This window comes from Anolis sagrei, chromosome 8 (genome assembly GCF_037176765.1).
Source record: "Anolis sagrei isolate rAnoSag1 chromosome 8, rAnoSag1.mat, whole genome shotgun sequence".
Taxonomy (NCBI): domain Eukaryota; kingdom Metazoa; phylum Chordata; class Lepidosauria; order Squamata; family Dactyloidae; genus Anolis; species Anolis sagrei.
Window position 1 is genome coordinate 7,796,798 of NC_090028.1, and position 27,880 is coordinate 7,824,677.

The 27,880-nt window shown below is 41.6% G+C and overlaps 1 protein-coding gene across 1 annotated transcript in view; it reads left to right on the forward strand.

Annotated features, from left to right (window-relative positions):
- Positions 1-27,880, forward strand: part of HSF4 (heat shock transcription factor 4) — a 49,268-nt gene continuing 21,388 nt past the window's right edge. Inside the window, exons 1-6 of the mRNA XM_067470882.1 lie at positions 1-123; positions 8,809-8,917; positions 14,772-14,899; positions 17,204-17,328; positions 22,703-22,778; positions 26,368-26,453. Coding sequence (XP_067326983.1) covers positions 1-123; positions 8,809-8,917; positions 14,772-14,899; positions 17,204-17,328; positions 22,703-22,778; positions 26,368-26,453 — 647 coding nt within the window. The remainder of the gene's footprint in view (positions 124-8,808; positions 8,918-14,771; positions 14,900-17,203; positions 17,329-22,702; positions 22,779-26,367; positions 26,454-27,880) is intronic.

The window sequence follows — 27,880 nt, forward strand, 5'->3', positions numbered from 1 at the left end:
ATGCAGGATTCACCCCCTTCGCTAGCCATGGACGGCTATGCCAGTAACGTCCCCGCTTTCCTCACCAAACTGTGGACGCTGGTGGAAGACCCCGACACCAACCATCTCATATGCTGGAGTATTGTGAGTACAGCCAAACCGGTGCAGAAGAGTTATTGAAAGTAACTCTGGACCGTTCTCAGTGTAGTATATATTGATATGTCTACTATCAGTGCTGGCTGTAAGGTCTTGAAACCACAGTTCCATATCCTTGTGAGCAAAGGGATCTGTAGCACCGCACAGAGAGAAAGAAGTTGGCAGCATAAGATTTCATAGACTTAAGTCTATGGGAGATGTTGACAAGCTGGAATGTCTCCAGAGGAGGGCAACTAAAATGAGCAAGAGTCTGGAGAACAAGCCCTATGAGGAGCGGCTTAAAGAGCTGGGCATGTTTACCCTGAAGAAGAGAAGGCTGAGAGGAGACATGATAGCCATGTATAAATACGTGAGAGGAAGTCATAGGGAGAAGGGAGCAAGCTTGTTTTGTCTGTCATTATGTTTAGTTCCTATGTTCTGTGTATATTGTTTTATATGCTTTGATGTTTTATATCTTAATGTTATGTTGTTTATTTTATTGCAATTTGTATTGTTATATTGTAATTCTTGTTCAGGCTTGGCCCCATGTAAGCCACTCCAAGTCCCTTTTGGGGAGATGGTGGCAGGGTATAAATAAAGATTATTGTTATTGTTATTGTTATTATTATTATTATTACGTTCTCATGCCCTGATGAAGGAAGTTAGATTGGATGACCTTAAGTATTTTCCGTTGGTCATGGGTGTTCTGTGGGAAGTTTGCCCCGATGCTCTTTGATTGTAGGTGAACTACAAATCTACAAAACTACAACTCCCAAAATGTCAAGGACTATTTCCCCCAAACTCCACCAGTGTTCACATTTGGGTATATTGAGTATTTGTGCCAAGTTTGGTCCAGATCCATCATCGTTTCAGTCCACAGTGCTCTCTGGATGTAGGTGAACTACAACTTCCAAGCTCAAGGTCAATGCCCACCAAACCCTTCCACTATTTACTGTTGGTCTTGGGAGTTCTGTGTGCCAAGTTCAGTTCCATCGTCGATGGAGTTCAGAATGCTCTTTGATTGTAGGTGAACTATAAATCCCAGCAACTACAGCTCCCAAAGGACAAAATTATAATTTTTTGAGTGATGGTCACTCCTTGTATTGTGAGACGTTTTGTTGCCAAATTTGGTGTGATTTCGTTCATTGGTTCTTTTGTTTTTAAGGTACTCATTACGCACAGAGCATTTATATATATATAAATTATTATTATTATTATTATTATTATTATTATTATTATTATTATTATTTGCTACCCTGGAGACTAGGTGGGAAGGAGATTCCACCTGAACATTAAGGAGAACTTCCTAATTGAGAGCTGTTCAGCAGTGGAACTCTCCGCCTCGGAATATGGTGGAGGCTCCTTCTTTGGAGGTTTTTAAACAGAGTCTGGATGACCATCTGTTAGTGCGATTTTCTTGCATCTTGGCTGGGGTTTGGATTGGATGGCCTACGAGGTCTCATTCAACTCTAGGATTCTATTATTCTGCTAGCCGTCCCCTGCCCTGCGTTGCTGTGGCCCACATGGGGGTTCTGTGTGGAAGATTTGGCCCAAATCTGTCATGGGTGAGGTTCAGAATGCTCTGTGATTGTAGGTGAACTATAAATCCCAGCAACTACAACTCCCAAATGTGAAGATTCTATTTTCTCCAAACTTCACCAGTGTTCACTTTTGCCGGGAGTGTGGAGAAGAGCAAACTACAGACCACCTGCTGCAATGCACCCTGAGCCCTGCCACATGCACAATGGAGGACCTTCTTGCAGCAACACCAGAAGCACTCCAAGTGGCCAGCTACTGGTCAAAGGACATTTAATCAACTACCAAACTCGCAAATTTTGTATTTTGTCTGTTTGTTTTGTTCTGTTAGAAATGTAATACAATTACATTGGATTACATTTCTAACAGAAATCAAAACAAAAATGAAGAAGTGGGAACATCTGAACCTATCCTTGCTTGGGAGAATATCCGTCGTAAAGATGAGTATACTACCAGAAGCTCTGTTCTTATTCCAAACCCTGCCAATAGTGAAATCAAAAACGATGATAAAAAAAATGGCATAAGGAGATAGGAAAGTTCGTATGGCAGGGAAAAAAAACATAGGATAAGCTTTGTAAACCTAACAGACGACAGAAATAGAGGGGGACTTGCTTTGCCTAACTTCCAACTTTACTATGAGGCGGCCGCCCTGGATTGGATAAAGGAGTGGACAACGTTGGAGAAGAAGAAATTACTAACCCTGGAAGGGTTTGATTTAGTCCAGGTCTGGCATGGATACCTTTGGAGGGGTAGAGCAGAAAAGGAGAGAAACTTCAAGAGCCACGTGATAAGATCTGGACTAATCCAAGTATGGAACAGCTACAAGGAAAGATTATATATAAGAACACCGTTATGGTTCTCACCCAATGAGGCTAATCACCTAAAAGAGCTACCCCGAGATAAATGGTTAGTGTTGCATCCCAGTTCAAGAAACAAGACCATAAGATTAAATCCACCACTCTGGACTGTAGGAAAAGCAATCCTTGTTTATTGATGAAAAATTGGTTACAAAAGAAAGGTAAATGCAGAGTAAAAAAGCCACAGAAAAACACAGTAGTCAATAGGATCTCTGAACTTGAGCAAAACTTCAAAAGCCACAAAACAATAACCAGGAGTCTGTTAGCCTTTTACTAACCATGAACTTGGAAACTAGAAGCCTCTGGGATTACTGGCCATGGAACACAGGAATTCTGCCAAGACCAGCCACAGTCCCAAACGTTGCTTGACCTAAAGAAGCACGCGGCAGGGATGCTCTTAAACCAAAGAAGCTATTCTTAGAAACGCCCCTTGACTTTTCTGTTTGGGCCTCTTTCTGCTGAAGGCGCTGTGACCTTCGTACAGACTGGGAAACAAATCTATCTCTGACTATCTGTTCTCTTCGGACCTCATTATCAAGCCCAGGTGGGGAGATATCATGGCTAACTTCCAAAACATTCTCTTCTAACTGTTGGGTTTCGTTTTCATTCCCACTGACCTCTGCATCAACAACAGATTCCACACTGTCAGAGTCAGGGAGAGCTTGCTCAGTTTGAAAAACTATCAGAGAATCCTGTTCACACAGATCAGGATCAGGCTGAACCCCAACAGTTAGTATATAAACAATGGATAAAAATAAACACACAAGGAGTGACACTCAAGTCACAGGAAGAACTAAGGATATTGGATCCAACGATTTCGTGGTTCCATTACTTCCAAATCAGAGAGAACTTTAACATAGACAAAAAAATAGGTTTTGAAACAAAGGATGGATTCTGGGATAAGATGATAAAGGTAGACACAAAGATGATAAGTAGAATTTACAAACAACTACTAATATGGAATACGGAAACAGAACAGGTAAAAAGAAACATGGTGCAGTGGGCTAGAGATGTAGAGAGATCAATATCCATGGCAGAGTGGGAAGGAATATGGCGGAAAAAACTGAAATACTCGTACGCAGCAGAAATGAAGGAAAACTGGTACAAGTTATTTTATAGATGGCACTTAACACCAGAAGTATTAGCGAAAATCAGCAAAGGAAAAACAGGAGGAAAATGTTGGAAATGTGAGGAAAAAACTGGGAACTTTATCCACATGTGGTGGAAGTGCAAAAAAGTTAAAGAATACTGGCGCCAAATAGGGAAACAAATAGAGATCGTTTTACAGACAAAAATTGAATTAAAACCAGAGACCTTCTTATTAGAAATAACAGACAGTAAGATGGAGAAAAATACAGGCAAGCTTCTTTTTTACATGACAACAGCGGCAAGAATTATTCTTGCCAGAGTATGGAAAACGAAAGAGATACCCACAAAGGAACAATGGAATCTGAAAGTCATGGATATTTTGAACATGGACAGGCTCACTGAAAGAATGGCACAAAATGATAAGAATTATCAAAAAACGGACTGGACAAAATTTATAGATTACATCAAAAAAGAAAATGAGGAGATCTATATTAGTGAACTTTAAGAGAATCTCAGAGGTAAATTCAAGAAGAAAACGGAGACTTGAGAGGATAAGAAGGAGGAAAGGAGAAAAAAGATAGGAAGGAGAAGAGAAAAGAAAACAATTAAATTAAAGAAAAGAAAAATATAGATATATATAAAGAATGTCAAAACCAACAACAATAAAGGAGAAGTTCTTCAGCTTGGGGAGATCTGGAAGTCTACATTTGTTAAAGCTGTTATGTTTTTGTCTTTCTGGTGTCTGGGGTGGGTTTTGTTTTGTTTTGTTTTTTGGGTTTTTTTCTCCTTTCTTTTCTTTCTCTTTCTTTCTCTTTTTGGACATATTGTAAAATGTTAAGTGCCATCTATAGATGTTAGTAAATGTCTTTTTAAAAAGAAATATCAATAAAAAGTTTATTTAAAAAAAAGAAATGTAATACAATTGACTGGTTGCCCTGACACGACAAATAAATACCTGGCTATTTTCAGTATCAACAATCTCATTCCTTGCTGTGGGAAACTCACTGTCTATAACAGGGACATTGTGAACCTGAGTCCCATCATCCTCATCAGAGACACTCTGTGGTTCCAGCTGAGTCACAACACTATGTTTGAATCTGATGGTGTTAGGGCTCAGCAATGGCAAGCTGGAACTGTTGGGGATTCTGGGAACTCTGATTCAGAGAATGAGATTTTCACTGAGTCTATGTCTGTTCCTCGGGTTGAACCACAACAGGCCATAGATCACAGAGACAGGCCAGGACCGACAGCTGAATAAGAAACAGATGATGTTTCTCTTGAGAATCAGTTTCTTGGGCATTCCCAGCCTTCAATAGGTGGGGAGTTACTTCGTGATAAGAGCTTAGATCTTCAGGTGGAGAGAGCTAAGAAAAGGTTAATGAGAAGGTCAGAAAGAATTTATTTATTTACTTACTATATTTGTATACCGACCTTCTCAGCCCGCAGGCGACTCAGAGGCAACAATTCAGTGGCCAACAACGCCATAAAACATTTTAAAACATTGACATATAATAGAAAACCATACATGATCAATAAAACATAAATCATTTGCCTCTCTTCATTAAAACCGTTGTCCAAACTCATCATCCAGTCGTTCCATATTCCTGTTTGTTACACTGCATTTTCAAACGCTTGCCTTAGTCTTAACTTTTTTTCCAGAATGTTAAAAGTGAGTGGGCTGATCTAATGTCCCTAGGAAGGGCGTTCCGTAGCTGAGGGGCCACCACTGAGAAGGCCCTGTTTCTCGTCCCCACCAAACGTATTTGTGACGCTGGTGGGATCAAGAGCAGGGCCTCCCCAGGTGATTTTTTTTAAATAATTTTTATTATTTTTATACTTTACACCAATAAAAAGGAGTTAAGTGGAATTACTGAAAGAAAAATGAAGTGAGATGAAACAGGGTGAAGAATGAAGTGAGATGAGACAGAGAGAGAGAAAAAATAAAAAAAATAAAGAAAGAAAGAAAGAAAGAAAGAAAGAAAAAGAAGAGGAAGAAGAAGAGGAAGAATTTAACAACCCTTCCCTTCACCCGTGTTTGGGGTCAGATTGTCCCATACCCCCCCCCCCAAGTCCTTTCGTCCCCACGGTCCGACTTCCCAAAGTCTTCTGAGAGTGTCCTAAAAAAATAGAAGAGGGCCAATGCCTTCTCCTTTTGTTCTTTTGTTGCTGTTGTTCTCGGGTCCTTTTTCCGGCTTTGCTTTAGTCGCTTATGTTCTTTAGATGTTGGACAAGTCTATAAATAAAGGAACTTCCCTTTTTGATATATAGTCTTTGAATCCTGACCAATCAGTCTTTTTGGTTATTCCTTTTAGTCTTTGGGATAAACCCTCCATTTGAATGATGTCGAACAATTTCAGAATCCAGTCTTCCATGTTTGGTGTTTCTTTTTGTTTCCATATCTTTGCCATTACCATTCTTGCTGCGGTACTTATTAGGAAGAGAAATTTTATTTAATTTCTGTGGGGATATGCCTAGTAAGTATCTTTCTGGTGTTTGGTGAAAATTGATTTTTAATATTTTTTGGGTTGCTTGGTGTATTTTATTCCAATATTTTTTAATTTTTTTGCAAGACCACCATGTGTGGAAGAAGGATCCCTTCTCCTTTCCACACTTCCAACAAGTGCTTGAAATATTTTTATTAAATTTTGCCAGTTTGTCTGGTGTATAATACCACCGGTAAAACATTTTATACCAGTTCTCACGCAAATCATTCGCAATTGTATATTTTAATTTGATATTCCAAATTTCTTCCCATTGTTTAATCAAGATGCTATGTTTTATGTCTTTGGCCCATTTTATTTCACATTCCTTTACTTGGTCTTCTTCTGTATACCAGCATAGCAGCTGCTGATATAGAACTTTTATTAGCTTTTTGTTTTTACCTAATATTAAATCCCAAATACATTTATTCTGGCTAAATCCGTTTTTCTCGTCCTCTTTGAATCCCTGTAGAATTTGGTAATATTGCAACCACGTTGTTTTGGCCGCTAATTGTTTTATTTCTTCTATTTATTTTATTGCTAATTTTCCATCTTCTTTTTTGTTTAAAATTTGGTGATAAGTTAGCCAATTGCCTTCTCCCAATTCCCTTTTATGTTTTGCCTCCGTTGGGGATATCCCAGGTTATCTTAAAGTCCTAGCTGGTTCGTAAGGGGAAATAATAATAATAATAACACTTTATTTATACCCCGCTACCATCTCCCCAAGGGACTCGGTGCGGCTTACATGAGGCCGAGCCCAAAATACAACAATACAAGCAATAACAATAAACAATACAAGCAGTTTAAAACAACAAAACAGGTAAGTTGGGCCAGAACCGTTTAGGACTTTATAGGCTAAAGCCAGCACTTTGAATTGTGCCCGATAGCAAACTGGCACCCAGTGGAGCTGGCTCAACAAAGGAGTTGTATGCTCCCTGAGCGCCGCTCCTATTAATAATCTGGCTGCTGTTCGTTGGCATACTTGAAGCTTCTGGACAGTCTTCAAGGGCAACCCCACGTAGAGCACGTTGCAGTAGTCTATACGGGATGTAACCAGAGCGTGGACTACCATGGTCAATCTGTGAAACAGTCCTTGACATACAGGTGCAAAAAAAGATGATCTCATGTTTGCTGGGTAAATTTTGAGCTTAAATTAGCTGCCAGTTCTGTGGGATCTTTAGAGCAGACAACTTCGCTATAACTTCACGTTCATAACTTCACGTTCATGTTTCTATATTGGGTTTGGGGTTTGTTTGTTTTTTTTGCCCTGCTTAAGTTCTTGTTTTTATGCAATGGATTACTGACTATGCTTCAACTCTTTGGATTTTCATGTACCTTGTTATTTTGGTTTTCATGTTCTTTGCTCTTGGATTTCCTGTATTTTGATTTCTTGGATTTTCATGGACATTATCATTTTGGACTATTGATCTTTGTATTCTGAACTATTGCTATTTTATAGCACCTTTTCTACTGTTTTTTGGGAAATACCCTTTTCCGCTTTTGTATTTACCTTTTGTAAATAAACTTTTGTCAATAGCAGCTACTTGACTCTGTTTGATGCTGGTGGAAAGGCATTCCTGACCTAGTGTGCGACAGGTGGAAGCTTCAGAATAGTTATACACCTGTATTTTTTATCATGCTACTTACTTACTTAGGCGATTCCTCGTAATCCGAGGATGATGGTCCTCCAAGTGTAGTATCCTGGTAGTGGGTCCGTAGGTGACTGTGGAGCCCTATTCTTGATCTGCATCTTCTCCCGCAGTGAGGGCATTGGCTTCCAGGTGGAAGGCGGTCCCGGTCGGGGTTGGGTTGACACCCCTTCCTCTTGGCACGTTTCTCTCTTTCGCCCTCCATTCGTGCCTCTTCAAATTCTACAGCACTGCTGGTCACAGCTGACCTCCAGCTGGAGCGCTCAAGGGCCAGGGCTTTCCAGTTCTCAATGTCTATGCCAGAGTTTTTAAAGTTTGGCTTTGAGCCCATCTTTAAATCTCTTTTCCTGCCCACCAACATTCTGCTTTCCGTTCTTGAGTTCGGAGTAGAGCAACTGCTTTGGGAGACGGTGGTCAGGCATCCGAACAATGTGGCCAGTTGTCTCTGGCCTGTCTCTGTGATCTATGGCCTGTTGTGGTTCAACCCAAGGAACAGACACAGACTCAGTGAAAATCTCATTCTGTGTATCAGAATCCTCAGAGTTGATGACGGAGGACCATCGCTTCAATGCTGGTGGTCTTTGCTTCTTCCAGCATGCTGACATTTGTCCTCTTGTCTTCCCAAGAGATTTGCAGGATTTTTTGGAGGCAACGCTGATGGAATCGTTCAAGGAGTTGCGTATGATGTCTATAGACAGTCCACATCTCGCAGGTGTATAGCAGGGTTGGGAGGACAATAGCTTTATAAACAAGCACCCTGGTATCCCTACGGATGTCTTGGTCCTCAAACACTCTCTGCTTCATTTGGAAAAATGCTGTACTCGCAGAGCTCAGGTGGTGTTGTATTTCAGTGTCAATGTGGAGAAGTGGCTACCAAGTAGTCAACATTTTCTAATGTTACACCATTAGGCTGTATTTCTGGCATTGGAGAGGGATTAGCCGGTGACTGCTGTCATGCAACCAACTAATTTAAAGTATATAGTTTGGTGCAAACTTTAGAAATGCAGGACAAAATGTAATTTTTTCAGATAGACTTTGTATAGCTAAAAAAGACTTAATCCTGTTCAATCCTTTTCCTTCTAGAACGGCACCAGCTTCCATGTTTTTGATCAAGGTCGGTTTGCAAAGGAAGTCCTGCCCAAGTATTTCAAGCACAACAACATGGCCAGCTTTGTCCGGCAGCTCAATATGTGTAAGTGACTCTTTGAGAGAGATATATGTACAGATAAAGAACATGTATTCCCCCTGGATGCTATTGGACTATGGCTTCCATCATCCCTGAGGACTAGTCATCCTAGTTTGGGATAATGGAGTCATAACAATCCTTAATGTCGAAAGCAAAACCTCTGTACCAGTGGTTCTCAACCTTCCTTAGTACAGGTCCTCATGTTGTGGTGACCCCCAACCATAATGTTATTTTTGTTGCTACTTCACAACTGTAATTTTGCTACTGTTATGATTCGTAATCTAAATATATTATATGCAGGATGTATTTTCAGTCACTGGAACAAATTTGGCACAAATATCCAATACGCCCAAATTTGAATATTGGTGAGGTTGGGGATGATTGATTTTGTCATTTGGTAATGCTGGAGTTGCTGGGATTTATAGTTCACCTAAAATCAAAGAGCCTTCTGAACTCCACCAATGATGGAATTGAATCAAACTTGGCACACAGAATTTCCATGACCAAGAGAAAATACTGGGAAGGTGTGGTGGACATTGACCTTGTGATTTTTGGAGTTGTAGTTCACATACTTCCAGAGAACACTGTGGACTCAAGCAACGATGGATCTGGATCAAACTTGTCACAAATACTCAATATGCCCAAATGTGGACACTGGTAGAATTTGGAGAAAATAGACCTTGCCATTTGGGAGTTGTAATTGTTGGGATTTATAGTTCACCCACAATGAAATAGCATTCTGAACCCCACCGATAGAATTGGACCAAACTTTCCACACAGAATCCCCATGACCAACAGAAAATACTATGTTTTCTGATGGTCTTTGGTGACCCTTCTGACACCCTCCTCGCAACCCCCACGGGGGTCCCGACCCCCAGGTTGAGAAACACTGCTCTGTACTGTCATGGAGGGGAATGACACCACGTATAGTGTTCCCCCAGAATGTGCACACTATTTAACTCATAGTAACTATTACGATTATTTGAAAATGAAACAAATAAAATTATATTGAAGAATACATTGATTTCATCAGTCTGACAAATATCTTAATTTATATTTTCATGTAATGTGTTCAAATTATCCAAGCACAGAATTGCAAACTTCACTTGTAATTTTGTGGTAATTCTCTATTCTTAGAAGCTTTAATTCTGTTAAGTGTGTGTGCATCTTTAAAGGCTATTAATCCTATTAAGAGTATACATTTTGGATACCCTTTATCTGCATACCATTTGCATACAACTTGTTTTTACTGCCATGATGTTAACAGACAATGCTGTCTCAGTAAATTATGCAATGTAAATGCAGCAAGCATTTTGTGTGTATATCCCTTACAGCTGTGTTTCTCAACCTGGGGGTCGGGACCCCTGGGGGGGGGGTCACAAGGGGGTGTCAGAGGGGTCGCCAAAGACCATCAGAAAACATAGTATTTTCCGTTGGTCATGGAGGTTCTGTGTGGAAAGTTTGGTCCAATTCTATCGTTGGTGGGGTTCAGAATGCTCTTTGATTGTAGGTGAACTATAAATCCCAGCAACTACAAGTTTATTTTCCCAAAACTCCCCCAATGTTCATATTTGGGCATATTGAGTATTCGTGCCAAGTTTGGTCCAGATCCATCATTGTTGGAGTCCACAGTGCTCTCTAGATGTAGGTGAACTAGAACTTCAAAACTCAAGGTCAAGGCCCACCGGACCCTTCCAGTATTTTTTGTTGGTCATGGAGGTTCTGTGTGGAAAGTTTGGTCCAATTCTATCATTGGTCGTGTTCAGAATGTTCTTTGATTGTAGATGAACTATAAATCCCAGCCACTACAACTTCCAAATGTCGAGGTCTATTTTCCCCAAACTCCACCAGTGTTCACATTTGGGCATATTGAGTAGTCATGTCAAGTTTGGTCCAGATCCATCATTGTTGGAGTCCACAGTGCTCTCTGGATGTAGGTGAACTAGAACTTCAAAACTCAAGGTCAAGGCCCACCGGACCCTTCCAGTATTTTCTGTTGGTCATGGAGGTTCTGTGTGGAAAGTTTGGTCCAATTCTATCGTTGGTCGTGTTCAGAATGTTCTTTGATTGTAGATGAACTATAAATCCCAGCAACTACAACTTCCAAATGTCGAGGTCTATTTTCCCTAAACTCCACCAGTGTTCACATTTGGGCATATTGAGTAGTCATGTCAAGTTTGGTCCAGATCCATCATCGTTGGAGTCCACAGTGCTCTCTGGATGTAGGTGAACTAGAACTTCAAAACTCAAGGTCAAGGCCCACTGGACCCTTCCAGTATTTTCTGTTGGACTTCTGTGGGAGTTCCATGTGCCAAGTTTGGTTCAATTCCATTGTTGGTGGAATTCAGAATGCTCTTTGATTGTAGATTAACGATAAATCCCAGAAACTACAACTCTCAATTCCGGTTCCAATTCAAGGTGCAGGTTATTACCTACAAACCCCTAAATATATTCTTACAACTTAAATGATTATTCCCCAGGCATAGAAGCCCGAAATGCAGAAAGTGAGATAGCAGATAGTGTTAGAATTAAGCTAGGAAAAATATGCCACCAAAATGGAGGCAATCCGCCATCTCGCGGATACTGGGGCCCCAAAGGGGGGTTTCAGTATCCGCGGTTTGGGGGAACACAGATTCGGCCTCCCCAGAACGCCAGGAAGGCATTCCGGGCAGGCCTGCAGCCTCCCACGGCCCGGAAAAGGTTAGTTTCATGCATTAGGATAGCTTCAGGCAAGAAGAGACACAAAGTATCAAGCTAGAGAGTTTAAAGTTGCAATTTCATTCATCTTTATTTGGGGATTGGTTACAAAGTTGGGGCTTGGTAGGGAAGTGAAAGGAGAGAGCCTACGGCGGTGCAGAGTCCCTGGTTGAGCTCGCTGTTGGGGCACATTTCATCCATTTTTGCCCAATTTTTGCATCCAGGAACTGTGGAACTCCCTGCTGCTGGTCAGACCAGCTTGAAGGCAGGGGCATGGGATGCCCTCGATGACAGTATCTCCCATCATGAACTATCTCGGACCCTCCGATCCTCCGGGGAGGTCCTTCTCTCGCCTCTGCCAGTCTCTCAAGCTAGTGATTACAAGGGAGAGAGCCTTTTCGGCTGTGGCTCCCCGACTCTGGAACTCACTGCCTGGAGAAATTAGGAAAGCCACTTCCCTAGAAATCTTCAAAAAGGACCTTAAAACCTGGCTGTTCCGCTGCGCCTTTGATGAATAGGTATATTCAGCTTCTTTGCTGAAGCTATCGTAATGCATGAAACTAACCTTTTCTGGGCCGCGGGAGACTGCAGGCCGGCCCGGAATGTCTTCCTGGCGTTCCGAGGAGGCCGAATGATTGCTCTGCCTCAAAGTTCTGTCATGATTGCTCTGCCTCAAAGTTCTGTCATTAGAGTATACACCCCCCCCCCCCCCATGGGAAAGCTTGCTTCCACAACTCCCGCTGGAATGAGCCCTCCTCCGTAAATTACCTGCTTTCCTCTTTCACCTCGCCTGACTTTTTAATTAGTTTTAATCAGTTTGTCCTCTTGATTACTACATGTTGCCCGCCCATTATTATAGTGAAAAGGTCTTTGAGCGAAATTTGCAAATGCTAAGCAAGGGGTTTTTCGGAAGTTCTGTTGTGGTTAAGTTCAAAGGTTGTGGTTAAGTACAGAGTCTGCATGTACAGGAAGGTACTTTCCATCAAAAGGTCAAGGGAGAGGGGCTGGAAAGAGAGTACTTTCCATGACCTATTACTTGAGTATATGTTGCCCGCCCATTATTATAGTGAAAGGGTCTTTGAGCGAAATTTGCAAATGCTAAGCAAGGGGCTTTGAATGAAATTAACAGCAAAAGAGAAATATACCCTTTCGCTGTAGAAAAAGAGCAACACGGAAGAAAATGTTTTTGAGAGACAAGATGCGACATGTAGAGGCCATACAAAGTTCAAACTCACATAGTAGTGTTGTGGTTAAGCCAAAGGTTGTGGTTAAGCGCAGAGTCTGCAGGTACAAGAAGGTACTTTCCATCAAAAGGTCAAGGGAGAGGGGCTAGAAAGAGAATACTTTCCATGACCAAAAAAAAGTTCTTGTTTACTTGAGAATATATAACGGTGTACAAAAGCCAGGGGGGCGCGGCAGTTACTTGAAGGGTAGCATCTGCGTATGCCGCCAGGCTGTCTGTCTTCTTCATGAAGAAACTAAAATAAACCTTGTTTTTTTATCCTTTTTTGGGGCTGTCTCCTTTCTTACGTGTTCCCGTGATCTGGACCTAAGAAGACCCAATTTAGGGTCTCTAACAATAGTGCCTGTGCATATTTTTTATTTTCATATTGTTATGCATTCATGTGTTTTATTTAACTATGATGTTGTTGTTTATTGTTCGCGTTTTCGGTTTATGTTTTTGGTTTTCTTTATTGTAATTGTCGTTTGGGCTTGGCCTCTTGTAAGCCGCTCCGAGTCCCCATTGGGGAGATGGTGGCGGGGTAACAAATAAAGATTATTATTATTATTATTACTAGCTGTCCCCTGCCACTTGTTGCTGTGGCCCAGTCTGGTGATCTGGAAAATAAAGTAATGAGAAAGTGTTGGTTTCTAATGTATGTAATTTCTTTCTGCTTGTGGGTAAAAAGTATTTCTTGTTGTTTCTTTGTCAGTGTTGATGTGGAGAGTGTCCGGCTTGCCTACTCTGGAACATGCAACTTATAATTGGCCTTCTTTAGGGGTCCCTTTCAAATCTATGAGACTATCTGTGTGTGTGTGTGTGTGAATCATATATATCTAACTATATCTATGTTGGGATGACTCTGTCAGGAGGGCTTTAATTACGTTTTCTTGCCCTGGTGAAGTTGGACTGGGGGTTCTGTATGGGAAGTTCACCCCAATTCTGTCGTTGGTGGGGTTCAGCATGCTCTTTGATTGTAGGTGAACTATAAATCCCAGTAACTATAACTCCCAAATGTCAAGGTCTATTTCCCTCAAACTCCATCTGTGTTCATATTTGGGCATATGGAATATTTATGCCAAGTTGGGTGCAGATCCATCATTGTTTGAGTCCACAGTGCTCTCTGGATGTAGGTGAACTACAACTCCAAAACCAAAGGACCACCAAAGCCTTCCAGTATTTTCTGTTGGTCAAGGGAGTTCTGTGTGCCAAGTTTGGTTCAATTCCATCGTTGGTGGGATTCAGAATGCTCTGTGATTGTAGGTGAACTATAAATCCCAGCAAGCACAACTCCAGAATGTCAAGATTCTATTTTCCCCAAACTCCACCAGTGTTCACATTTGGACATATTGAGTATTTGTGTAGAGTTTGGTCCAGATCCATCATTGTTTGAGTCCACAGTGATCTCAGGGTGTAGGTGAACTACAACTCCCAAACTCAAGGTCAATGCCCACCAAACCCTTCTAGTGTTTTCTGTTGATGATGGGAGTCCTGTGTGCCACATTTGGTTCAATTCCATCATTGGTGGAGTTCCGAATGGTCTTTGATTGTAGTTGAACTATAAATCCCAGCAACTACAACTCCCAAATGACAAAATCAATTTTTTTTGAGTGAAGGACATATATTGGGTTGTTAGGTGTACACTGTCCAAATTTGGTGTCAATTGGCCCACTGCTTTTTGAGTTCTGTTAATCCCACAAACGAACATTATATTTTTATTTATATAGATTATTATTATTACCGCTCCGACAGGAAAATAACAGCGCTCCATGCGGTCATGCCGGCCACATGACCTTAGAGGTGTCTACGGACAACGCCAGCTCTTCGGCTTAGAAATGGAGATGAGCACCAACCCCCAGAGTCGGACTGGACTGAATGAATGTGGAAGTTGGTGCAGTAGTTCTTGCGATACTCAGTTTTATCTTTGTCGCTTATGTTTAGACGGCTTCCGGAAAGTGGTGAACATAGAGCAAGGAGGCCTCGTCAAACCGGAACGGGATGACACCGAGTTCCAGCACCTCTACTTCCTCCAGGGCCACGAACACCTCTTGGAGCACATCAAGAGGAAGGTGGGATTGCGGTGAATGGAAATGAATTGGCCTTCAGCGTTGGCGGATTAGATAAACCCAGGCATGATCAATAGGTGCATGGAGCCCCCAGTGGTGCAGCGGGTTAAACCGCTGAGCTGGCAAACTTGCTGACCAAAAGGTTGCAGGTTCGAATCCAGGGAGCGGGGTGAGCTCCTGCTGTTCGGCCCAGTTCCTGCCAACCTGGCAGTTCAAAAACATGCAAATGTGAGTAGATCAATAGGTGCACGGAGCCCCCAGTGGTGCAGCGGGTTGAACCGCTGAGCTGCTGAACTTGCTGACCAAAAGGTTGGTGGTTCGAATCCGGGGAGCGGGGTGAGCTCCTGTTGTTCGGCCCAGTTTCCGCCAACCTGGCAGTTCGAAAACATGCAAATGTGAGTAGATCAATAGGTGCACAGAGCCCCTAGTGGTGCAGCGAGTTAAACCGCTGAGCTGCTGAACTTGCTGACAAAAAGGTTGGTGGTTCAAATCCAGGGAGCGAGGTGAGTTCCTGTTGTTCGGCCCAGTTTCTGCCAAACTGGCAGTTCGAAAACATGCAAATGTGAGTAGATCAATAGGTGCACAGAGCCCCCAGTGGTGCAGCGGGTTAAACCGCTGAGCTGCTGAACTTGCTGACCAAAAGGTTGGTGGTTCGAATCCGGGGAGCGGGGCGAGCTCCTGTTGTTCGGCCCAGTTCCTGCCAACCTGGCAGTTCGAAAACATGCAAATGTGAGTAGATCAATAAGTACCACTTCTGCGAAAAGGTAACGGTGCTCCATGCACTCATGCTGGCCACACGGCCTTGAAGGTGTCTAGGGACAACGCCAGCTCTTCAGCTTAGAAAACGATTAATTTTTTTCCCAAAAGTCATTACAAAATTAGGGGGAGCTGACGTTTTGTTTCTAAAGTGTTTCTAAAGTATAGTTAGTGAATAAATTTCGTTACTACAACAAGAGTAACAAAATTTAGTTACTTTTTCATTATAGTAATTGCTTCCAGTGGCACAGCGGGTTAAACCACTGAGCTGCAAAATTTGTTGATCGAAAGGTTCCAGGTTCGAATCCAGGGAGCAGGGTGAGCTCCCACTGTCAGCCCCAGCTTCTGCCAACCTAGCAGTTCAAAAACATGCAAATGTGAGTAGATCAATAGGTACCACTCCAGCGGGAAGGTAACATGCACTCATGCTGGCCACATGGCCTTGGAGGCATCTATGGACAACGCTGGCTCTTCAACTTAGCAATTGATTAAATTTTTTTTCAAAAGTCATTACAAAATTAGGGGATGCTGACATTTTGTTTCTAAAGTGTTTCTAAAGTATAGTTAGTGAAAAATTTTCATTAATACAACAAGGTCTTGGAGGCAACTATGGACAACACCAGCTCTTCAGCTTAGAAATCGATTAAATTTTTTTCAAAAGTCATTACAAAATTAGAGGGTGTTGACTTTTGTTTCTAAAGTGTTTCTAAAGTATAGTTAGTGAATCAATTCCATTACTACAACAAGAGTAACAAAATTTAGTTACTTTTCATTATAATAATTGCCCTCAGTGGCGCAGTGCTAAATTTGTTGACTGAAAGGTTGCGGGTTCGAATCCAGGGAGCAGAGTGAGTTCCCACTGTCAGCCCCAGCTTCTGCCAACCTAGCAGTTTGAAAACATGCAAATGTAAGTAGATCAATAGGCACCACTCCAGTAGGAAAGTAACTTGCACTCATGCTGGCCACATGGCCTTGGAGGCATCTACGGACAACGCCGGCTCTTCAACTTAGCAATTGATTAAAAAAAAATTTCAAAAGTCATTACAAAATTAGGGGATGCTGATGTTTTGTTTCTAAAGTGTTTCTAAAGTATAGTTAGTGAATAAATTTCGTTACTACAACAAGAGTAACAAAATTTAGTTACTTTTTCATTGTAGTAATTGCCCCCAGTGGCACAGCAGGTTAAACCACTGAGCTGCTAAATTTGTTGATCGAAAGGTTCCAGGTTCGAATCCAGGGAGCAGAGTGAGTTCCCACTGTCAGCTCCAGCTTTTGCCAACCTAGCAGTTCGAAAACATGCAAATGTGACTAGATCAATAGGTACCGCTCCGGTGGGAAGGTAACAGCGCTCCATGAAGTCATGCTGGCCACATAACCTTGGAGGTGTCTATGGACAACGTCAGCTCTTTGGCTTATAAATAGAGATGAGCATCACCCACCAGAGTTGGACACGACTAGACTTAATGTCAAGGGAAAACCTTTACCTTAACCTTTACCTGAATACTGAGCTATAAACCACTGTTTACCTTTCTTCTCCTCCTGTTTCTCTAGGTTTCGGTTGTGAAAAGCGAAGAAACCAAGATGCGCCAGGAAGACCTGAGTCGGTTGCTGTACGAAATCCAGGTGCTCCGGAGTCAGCAAGAGACGGTCGAGTGCCAAGTGCAGGACATGAAACAGTTACGTGAAACTTTTCATTAACTTTATTGATTTCCTTCATTTTTATGCTGCTTTTCTGTTGGGGAGTAATTTTCAGAAAACGTAAAGCAGCAACAACACCAGCAGCAGTTCAGCAGATCAGAAGCTTCTAGTGCTAGCAGTAGAGCCATTGAGCTCCAAGCAATACAGGAGCAGAGCCAAACGTTAGACGTTATAAAGCACATTATTCAAAGAATGACATAACTAGATAGGAAAGTTTATTTATTTATTTGCCATATTTATATCCCGCCGTTCTCAACACCAAAGGGAATTCAGAGCGGCGCACGTAAAGGCACAATTTGATGCCATACATTAAATGCAATGCATATCCAGCAAATTAGGAGCCCCTGGTGGTGCACTGAGCTTCTAAACTTGTTAACTGAAAGGTTGCAGGTTTGAATCCGGGGAGCGGCATGAGCTCCCGCTGTCAGCCCCAGCTTCTGCCAACCTAGCAGTTCGAAAACATGCGAATGTGAATGTAACGGCGGGAAGGCAACGCTGCTCCATGCAGTCATGCAACCCCCCAGATCAATAGGTACCGCTGTGGTGGGAAGGTAACAGCGCACCATGAAGTCATGCTGGCAACATCACCTTGGAGGTGTCTACGGACAACGGCGGCTCTTCAGCTTAGAAATGGAGATGAGCAGCAACCCCCAGAGTTGGACACGACTGGACTTAATGTTAGGGGAAAAACTTTTCCTTTTCTAACTATCCATACAATAAAACACCCGCTAAAAACATATCAACACTAAAATTATTAGAATCACGTAATATCGTACTCGAGGCCGTTCCAGTTAACACTGCACCATTCCATGTTCACATATTGCTCTAATTAACTATCCAAACGCATGGTCCCACATTCAAGTATTCCATTTTTCCTATAGGTTTTTTTCGAGTGAGGGGGGCAATCTGATCTCACTAGGAAGGGAGTTCCACAACTGAGGGGCCACCACTGAGAAGACCCTGTCTCGTCCCAACCTGTGAAGGAGGTGGAACTGAGAGCAGGGCCTTCTCCATCTTTGAGATAGTTCATAGAGGAAGATGTGTTTGGATACGAAAGCTGGGCCTATCTATCTATCTATCTATCTATCTAGATAACTGCACCAGTGAAAGAGGTGGGACTGAGAGCAGGGCCGTCCCAATCTCCAAGATGGTTAATAGAGAGAGATGTGTTTTGATACGAAAGCTGGGCCTATCTATCTATCTATCTATCTATCTATCTATCTATCTAAATAACCACACCTGTGAAGGAGGTGGGACTGAGAGCAGGGCCTCCTAATCTCCGAAATGGTTGATAGAGGGCAATGTGTTTGGATACGAAAGCTGGGCCTATCTATCTAGATAACCGCACCTGAGAAAGAGGTAGGACTGAGAGCAGGGTCATCCCAATCTCCGAGATGATTCATATAGGGAGGTGTGTTTGGATACGAAAGCTGGGCCTATCTATCTATCTATCTATCTATCTATCTATCTAGATAACTGCACCTGTGAAGGAGGTGGAACTGAGAGCAGGGCCTTCCCAATCTCCGAGATGGTTCATAAATGGACTTCTGTTTGGATACAAAAGCTGGGCCTATCTATCTATCTATCTATCTATCTATCTATCTATCTAGATGGATAACCGCACCTGTGAAGGAAGTGGGACTGAGAGCAGGGCCTCCTAATCTCTGAGATGATTCATAGAGGGCAATGTGTTTGGATATGAAAGCTGGGCCTATCTATCTACCCATCTATCTTATCTTATCTTACCTTATCTTATCTATCTATCTATCAACTGCACCTGTGAAAGAAGTGGGACTGAGAGCAGGGCCTTCCCAATCTCTGAAATGGTTCATAGAGGGAGATGTGTTTCGATATGAAAGCTGGGCCAATCAATCATCTATCTAACTGAGTTAAAAGAGGGCCTATCTATCTACTTATCTCACTCACTGAAGCAGACATCTTGTCTCTCTCCATGCTCACAGGAGAAGAACAAAATGCCAGCTTCAGTCTAACTAGAAACGGGATAGGAGGAGACAAGGAAAGACAGGGTGATAAAGAGGCGAGTGCAGGAAAGAGTTTTCTGAAGAATTAACCCTATTTAAGTTCTTGATGAGGAATACACACTTGTGCAGGATGTGATTGAGTTCCAATAAGTTTCTTCCAATATAGGGTCTGGAAGAGACCTTGTGGGCCATCCAGTCCAACCCCATTCTGCCAAGAAGAAGAAAAATCGCATTCAAAGTCTCGGGGCATTTGAAACCAGATAGTGCTGGACTCCTTTGCCAGGAGCATTGTGACTGTCCCATTCCCTTAATGCGCAAGGCTAATTTCCTTCTTGTTTCCTTTTCCCCTTTGCCCAGAAGATCCTGTTCCTTGGAATGATGTGTCCAAGGGTCGCTCGGTATCCGCTAAGCAGTATTTCTCAACCTGGGGGTCGGGACCCCTGAGGGGGTCACGAGGGGGTTTCAGAGGGGTCGCCAAAGACCATAAGAAAACACAGTATTTTCTGATGGTGATGGGGATTCCATGTGGGAAGTTTGAGCCAATTCTATCGTTGATGGAGTTCAGAATGTTCTTCGATTGTAATGAACTATAAATTCCAGCAACTACTACTCCCAAATGTCAAGATCTATTTTCCCCAGACTCCACCAGTGTCCACATTTGGGCATATTGAGTATTCATGCCAAGTTTGGTCCAGATCCACCATTGCATGAGTCCACAGTGCTCCCTGGATATAGGTGAACTACAACTCCCAAACTCAAGGTCAATGCCCATCAAACCCTTCCAGTATTTTCCATTGGTCATGGGAGCCAAGTTTGATTCAAATCAATTGCTGGTAGAGTTCAGAATGCTCTTTGATTATAAGGAAACTATAAATCCCAGCAACTACAACTCCCAAATTACAACTCCCAATTCTCCCCCAACCCCACTAGCATTCACATGTGGGTGTATTGGGTATTTGTGCCCAGTTTGGTCCAGTGAATGAAAATGCATCCTGCATATCAGATATTTATATTATGATTTATAACAGTAGTAAAATGACTGTTATGAAGTAGCAATGAAAACAATATTATGGTTGGGGGTCACCACAACATGAGGGACTGTATTAAGGGGTCACCGCATTAGGAGGGTTGAGAACCACTGCGCTAGGGTTTGGTTCTGGAACCCCCGTGGATACCAAAATCTGTGGATGCCCAAGTCCCAATAGATACCATTTCCTGGCCTAAAATCATTGCAGACTTGCCCAACGCCCCCAGAAGGCATATGACCTCAAAGTAGTTGCAGTTGTGGTTCTTCTATGGCACCATCTTCACCCATCAGCCTTCCACATTTGCACACACCTCAATCTAGTGAACTGAATACAACTATGTAAGCAAGAATATCTTTGTATATAATGGCTGGGACCTCTCTTTTGTTTTGCCAATCACTCTGTTCAGAGCCATTTTAAGTACTATTGTATGTTTCTTTTGTGCCAAGCTTAGATTTGTGAGTCCTGGGGATCAACTAAAAAAACAAGGTCGATCCCACAAGTGTGAGGTCTGCCTGCCTAGCGTCATTCTACAAGGTTTCCCAACACTTTGCTGGATTAATTCGGTCTTGCAAAAGTTGACAGGTTGTGAATTAAGTTTTTAATGGTTTTTAATAGTTTTGACGTTTAATCCTACTTTAATGTTAATGTTTGAACGGATTCTCCCCTATGAACCATCAAGGTTGTTAAAATCTTCTGGAGGGGCCCTGCTCTCGGTCCCACCTCCTTCACAATCGCGTCTGGTGGGGACGAGGGACAGGGCCTTCTCGGTGGTGGCCCCTCGGCTCTGGAACTCTCTCCCATTGGAGATTAGATCTGCCCCTTCCCTCCTGACTTTCAGAAAGCTGGTAAAATCTTGGCTTTGGAATATAGCATTTGCAGAATGATGATTGAGTCAGTAACGGCTGACCACATTGGCGGATGGTGATGAATTTGTGATTTTACTCTGACGACTTGGCCTTATGTAATTCTATGATCTGTATTTTAATGTATTTTTGTATTAATGTATTATGATGCTATTATGTTTATTCTATGTGTGTATGAATTTTCTGCTGTTAGCCGGCCTGAGTCCCTCTTCGGAGGTCGAGAAGACCGGGTTATAAAAGCTCTAAATAAATAAATAATAAATAAATATATAAATATATGGGTTATTTTAGGTTTTAAATTATGTTGTGTGTTGGTTTTAGTGTTAGTTGCTTTGGTTCTCTTTTTAGAGAGATGAAGCAGGATAGAATAGTAATAATAATAAATGTTGAATTTTAATATTAATTAATAATAGTCAATTAATTAATTAAAATTAATAGTTAAATAAAAATTAATAGCTAATTAAAATTAATAGTTAATTAAAATAATCATTAATTAAATAAAATAAATATTTAATCAATTAAAATCAATAGCTAATTAATTAAAATCAATAGTTAATTCAGAATTAAGTGTTAATTCATTACTCAATTGATAATGAATTAAGAGTCAACTGATAGTTAATTAATTGATAATTAATAATTGGTTAATAAATATGTTAGTTCATAGTTAATTAATAGTTAATCAATTAATAGTTAATTAAAATAATTGTTAATTCATTAATCAATTAATAATGAATTGAGAGCCAACTAATAGTTAATTAATTAATAATCAGTTAATTAATATATTGTCTTACCAACTTTTAGTGGATTGTTGAAGGCTTTCATGGCCGGAATCACTGGGTCGTTGTAGGTTTTTTCGGGCTATATGGCCATGTTCTAGAGGCATTCTCTCCTGACGTTTTGCCTCCATCTATGGCAAGCATCCTCAGAGGAAACAACAGAGAGGAAACAAACAAGAACATCTAATCACCTCTCAACAAAAGATTGCCCCAGGCACTGCCAGGCCATCAAATGCTAATCCAGGTGGTCAGTTGAAACATTCCCACCTAGCTCCAGCAGAGAAGAGTTCTTTGTCCCACCCTGGTCATTCCACAGATATATAATTTTCCTAGTTCCAGCAGACCTCACTACCTCTGAGGATGCTTGCCATAGATGCAGGCGAAACATCAGGAGACAATGCCCCTAGAACATGGCCATACAGCCCGAAAAAACCTACAACAACCCAGTTAATTAATAATTAAATTACTTAATAGTTAATTAATAGTTAATCAATTAGTTAATTTATAGTTAATTAAATAAGAGTCAATTAATAGTTAATGAAGTAATCGTTCGTTAATAGTTAATTACTTAATTGATAGTTAATTAAATAATAGTTAGTTAATCAATTAATATGTAATTAATTTCTATGACACCATCCTCAGTGAATTTCAGCTTTTCTCCCAGAAATTGGGGACTCAGCTTGCATTTCTGCATTCGTTTCAGGCAGAATGAAGTTTTGTGGAGAGAAGTCGTGTGTCTCCGGCAGAGTCATTTGCAGCACCAGAAAGTGATCAATAAGGTAAGGCCTGGATGGATATGCCCATCCGCACTCTTGATTTAATGCGGTTTAATTGCCGCGAATGACTCTGTTACTGACGGCTCCCGTATATCCCTATTGACTCGGTTCCAGCATGTCCCTATAGATTTGCCCTCCACATAGGAATACTATTATAGAGTATTATATTGTACTAGCCGTCCCTTGCCACGCATTGCTGTGGCCCATATGGGGGTTCTGTGTGGGAGGTTTGGCCCAATTCTATCGTTGGTGGGGTTCAGAATGCTCTGTGATTGTAGGTGAACTATAAATCCCAGCAACTACAACTCCCAAATGTCAAGATTCTATTTTCCCCAAACTCCACCAGTGTTCACATTTGGGCATATTGAATATTCATGTAGAGTTTGGTCCAGATCCTTCATTGTTTGAATCCCCAGTACTCTCTGGATGTAGGTGAACTACAACTCCAAAACCAAAGGACACTGCCCACCAAACCCTTCCAGTATTTTCTGTTGGTCATGGGAGAACTGTGTGCCAAGTTTGTTTCAATTCCATCGTTGGTGGGGTTCAGAATGCTCTGTGATTGTAGGCGAACTATAAATCCCAGGAGCTACAACTCCCAAATGTCAAGATTCTATTTTCCCCAAACTCCACCAGTGTTCACATTTGGGCATATTGAATATTCATGTAGAGTTTAGTCCAGATCCTTCATTGTTTGAGTCCCCAGTGCTCTCTGGATGTAGGTGAACTACAACTCCAAAACCAAAGGACACTGCCCACCAAACCCTTCCAGTATTTTCTGTTGGTCATGGGAGAACTGTGTGCCAAGTTTGGTTCAATTCTATCATTGGTGGGGTTCAGAATACTCTTTGATTGTAGGTGAACTATAAATCCCAGCAACTACAAAATAGTGCTCTCTGGATGTAGGTGAACTACAACTCCAAAACGCAAGGTCAATGCCCACCAAAGCCTTCCAGTATTTTATGTTGGTCAAGGGAGTTCCTGGTGCCAAGTTTGGTTCAATTCCATCGTTGGTGGAGTTCAGAATATTCTTTGATTGTAGGTGAACTATAAATCCCAGCAACTACAACTCCCAAATGACAAAATCAATTTTTTTGAGTGAAGGACATACATTGGGTTGTTAGGTGTTTTGTGTCTGAATTTGGCGTCAATTCGTCCAGTGGTTTTTGAGTTATGTGAATCCCACAAACGAACATTACATTTTTATCTATATACAGTAGATTGCATCGTATAATAATACTGACCAATTTAATGATGGTTCCAGTAGAGCAGTGTTTCTCAACCTTCTTAATCCCGTGACCCCTTAATACAGCCCCCCATTTTGTGGTGACCCCCAACCATAAAATTATTTTCGTTGCTAGTTCGTAACTGTAATTTTGGCTACTGTTATGAATTATAGAATCATAGAGTTGGAAGAGACCTCATGGGCCATCCAGTCCAACCCCCTGCCAAGAAGCAGGAATATTGCATTCAAAGCACCCCCGACAGATGGCCATCCAGCCTCGGTTTAAAATATAATGTAAATATCTGATATTCAGAATGTATTTTCATTCATCGGACCAAATTTGGCACAAATACCTGATACGTCCACATTTGAATACTGGTGGGGTCGGGGGCTGGATTGATTTTTATCATTTGGGAGTTGTAGTTGCTGGGATTTATAGTTCACGTACAATCAAAGAGTATTCTGAACCCCACCAACGATGGAATTGAACCAAACTTGGCACACAGTTCTCCCACGACCAACTGAAAATAGTGGAAGGGTTTGGTGGGCAGTGTCCTTTGGTTTTGGAGTTGTAGTTCACCTACATTCAGAGATCATTGTGGAAACAAACAATGATGGATCGGGATCAAACTTGGCACAAATACTCAATATGCCCAAATGTGAACACTGGTGGAGTTTGGGGGAAAATAGAATCTTAACATTTGGGAGTTGTAGTTGCTGGGATTTATAGTTCACCTACAATCAAAGAACATTCTGAACCCCACCAACGGTGGAATTGAACCAAACTTGGTACTCAGAATTCCCATGACCAACAGAAAATACTGGAAGGGTTTGATGAGCATGGACCTTGGGTTTTGGAATTGTAGTCCACCCACATCCAGAAAGTACTGTGGACTCAAACAATGATGGATCTGAACCAAACTTGGCACAAATACTCAATATGCCCAAATGTGAACACTGGTGTAGTTTGGGGAAAATAGACCTTGACATTGGGGAGTTGCAGTTGCTGGGATTTATAGTTCACCTGCAATCAAAGAGCATTCTGAATTCCACCAATGATGGAATTGAACCAAACTTGGTACTCAGAATTCCCATGACCAACAAAAAAATACTGGAAGGATTTGATGAGCATGGACCTTGGGTTTTGGAATTGTAGTCCACCCACATCCAGAAAGTACTGTGGACTCAAACAATGATGGATCTGAACCAAACTTGGCACAAATACTCAATATACCCAAATGTGAACACTGGTGTAGTTTGGGGAAAATAGACCTTGACATTGAGGAGTTGCAGTTGCTGGGATTTATAGTTCACCTCCAATCAAAGAACATTCTGGACCTCACAACTGAAAGAATTGGGTCAAACTTCCCACACAGAACCCCAATGCCCAATAGATAATATTGTGTTTTCTGATGGTCTTTGGCGACCCCTCTGACACCCCCTCGCGACCCCCTCAGGGGTCCCGACCCCCAGGTTGAGAAACACTGCAGTAGAGTATCCTGCTATATTATATTATTATATTGTAGAATACAGTAATATTCTCATGACCAATTTAGCACAAGTCAACTCTACTGTGATGTGGCGGCAAAAAAAGCCAATGGGATTTTGGCCTGCATCAATAGGAGGGTAGTGTCTAGATCTAAGGAAGTAATGCTACCCCTCTATTCCACTTTGGTTAGACCACATCTGGAATATTGTGTCCAATTCTGGGCACCACAATTCAAGAGAGATATTGACAAGCTGGAATGTGTCCAGAGGAGGGCGACTAAAATGATCAAGGGTCTGGAGAACAAGCCCTATGAGGAGCGGCTTAAGGAGCTGGGCATGTTTAGCCTGAAAAAGAGAAGGCTGAGAGGGGATATGATAGCCATGTATAAATATGTGAGAGGAAGCCACAGGGAGGAGGGAGCAAGCTTGTTTTCTGCTTCCTTGGAGACTAGGACGCAATGGAACAAAGGCTTCAAACTACAAGAGAGGAGATTCCATCTGAACATGAGGAAGAACTTCCTGACTGTGAGAGCCGTTCAGCAGTGGAACTCTCTGCCCCGGAGTGTGGTGGAGGCTCCTTCTTTGGAAGCTTTTAAGCAGAGGCTGGATGGCCATCTGTCAGGGGTGATTTGAATGCAATATTCCTGCTTCTTGGCAGAATGGGGTTGGACTGGATGGCCCATGAGGTCTCTTCCAACTCTTTGATTCTATGATTCTATGATTCTATACTACAACAGGCGTGCTTGTGCCTGTTTGCATGTCACGAAATGGTGCCCAAGGGGCTTGCATTTGGGGTGAGCCTGCCCCCCTATTGAGTGCCCGGTGCTGAATCACTCTGCTTCCAACTGACCAACGCCTGACCTTGATCTCCCCTGACAGCTGATTCAGTTTCTGTTTGGCCAGCTCCAATCCGGCCCCAGCAACGCCGCCGCTGCCACTGCCACTGCTGGGATAAAGAGAAAGCTGTGAGTATGCCCGTCCCCATTGGGCCGCATGCGAGGAGCTCCCTTTGGGAAAAGGCCCGAGCTCAGCGCTGGTGGGTGGCGCGTGGGTCACCGGACCCCGGAGGGCTCCATGGAGACCGGGAAATGAATGGGGACGAAGTGATGAGTCAGAGCTGCTGACTCCGGCCGTTCTGGGTGCTCCCTTGGAGAAGCACCCTGTCAGCTCGCTGCACGTTTTGTTCCAGTGGCATGAAAGGGGGCGAAAGAAGGAGGTCGGGAGAGAAAAGGGGGTATGGGGGGGCACGCTGCATCATGGTTATTGAGGGGGGATACACAGATAATATTTAGGCTTGGGCGATCCAGTTCATTCATTTAGTTATTCGTTATTAATTCGTATTTAAATTAGCTTACGATCCAATATTGAGCCATGCAGGAATAGTGTGAGGAGTAATTAAGAATTGAAACAATTTTTCGAGTTTTCGTAATTATTTCGTAATTATTTCGTAATTATTTCGTAATTATTTCGTAATTATTTTCGTATGTCTGGTGCAAGTTTTACAATCTCGCATTTACCCCACTTCCGGTCCCTTTGCTCTGCTGCTTCCCTCCTCTTTCCTCATGCTTCTTCTTGCCTCACTCTGGGCTGCACTGGGCTACCTTCCTTCCTTCCTTCTCTCCTTCCTTCCTTCCTTCCTTCCTTCCTTCTTTCCTTCCAGCTGGCAAATCCCACATTCCCCCCTCCCTCCTCTTTCTCCTGGCATCCTTCTTGCCCAAAATTCCTCATTACTTTATTTTTCATACCCTCACTCTATGCCACAGGAATGCGTTGCCAGGTACAGCTAGTATAAAATATAGTATAATATAATATAATATAATATAATATAATATAAAATACAATTATAATATAATATATAATATAATAATATTATAATAATATAATATATATATTATATTATATTATATTATATTATTATAATACTATTATATTATAGTATTGTATATTATATTATATTATTATATTATATGTTATATTACTATATTATTATATTATATTATAATTGTATATTATAATATAATATATATAATATATTATATTATAATATTATATATATAATATAATATAATAATATTATAATATAAAGTAATATATTATATTATAATAATATAATATAATATAATATACAACAATATTATATTATAATATTATAATATTATAATATTATAATATTATAATAATATAATATAATATAGTTGTTGTTTGTTTTATCACACCAACAGTCAACAACAGAGGGAGAGGGAAGCTTCAGAAGTTCCCCCTGTCCCGTTTGAAGGTTTTTTTAGCATATTGCGCAATCGCGTCCGCCATTAACGAATCGATTCGTAATTTTACGAAATTTCGTATATTTTGAAATTTTTAAAAGGAAAATTTCGGAATTCTTAAAAAAAAA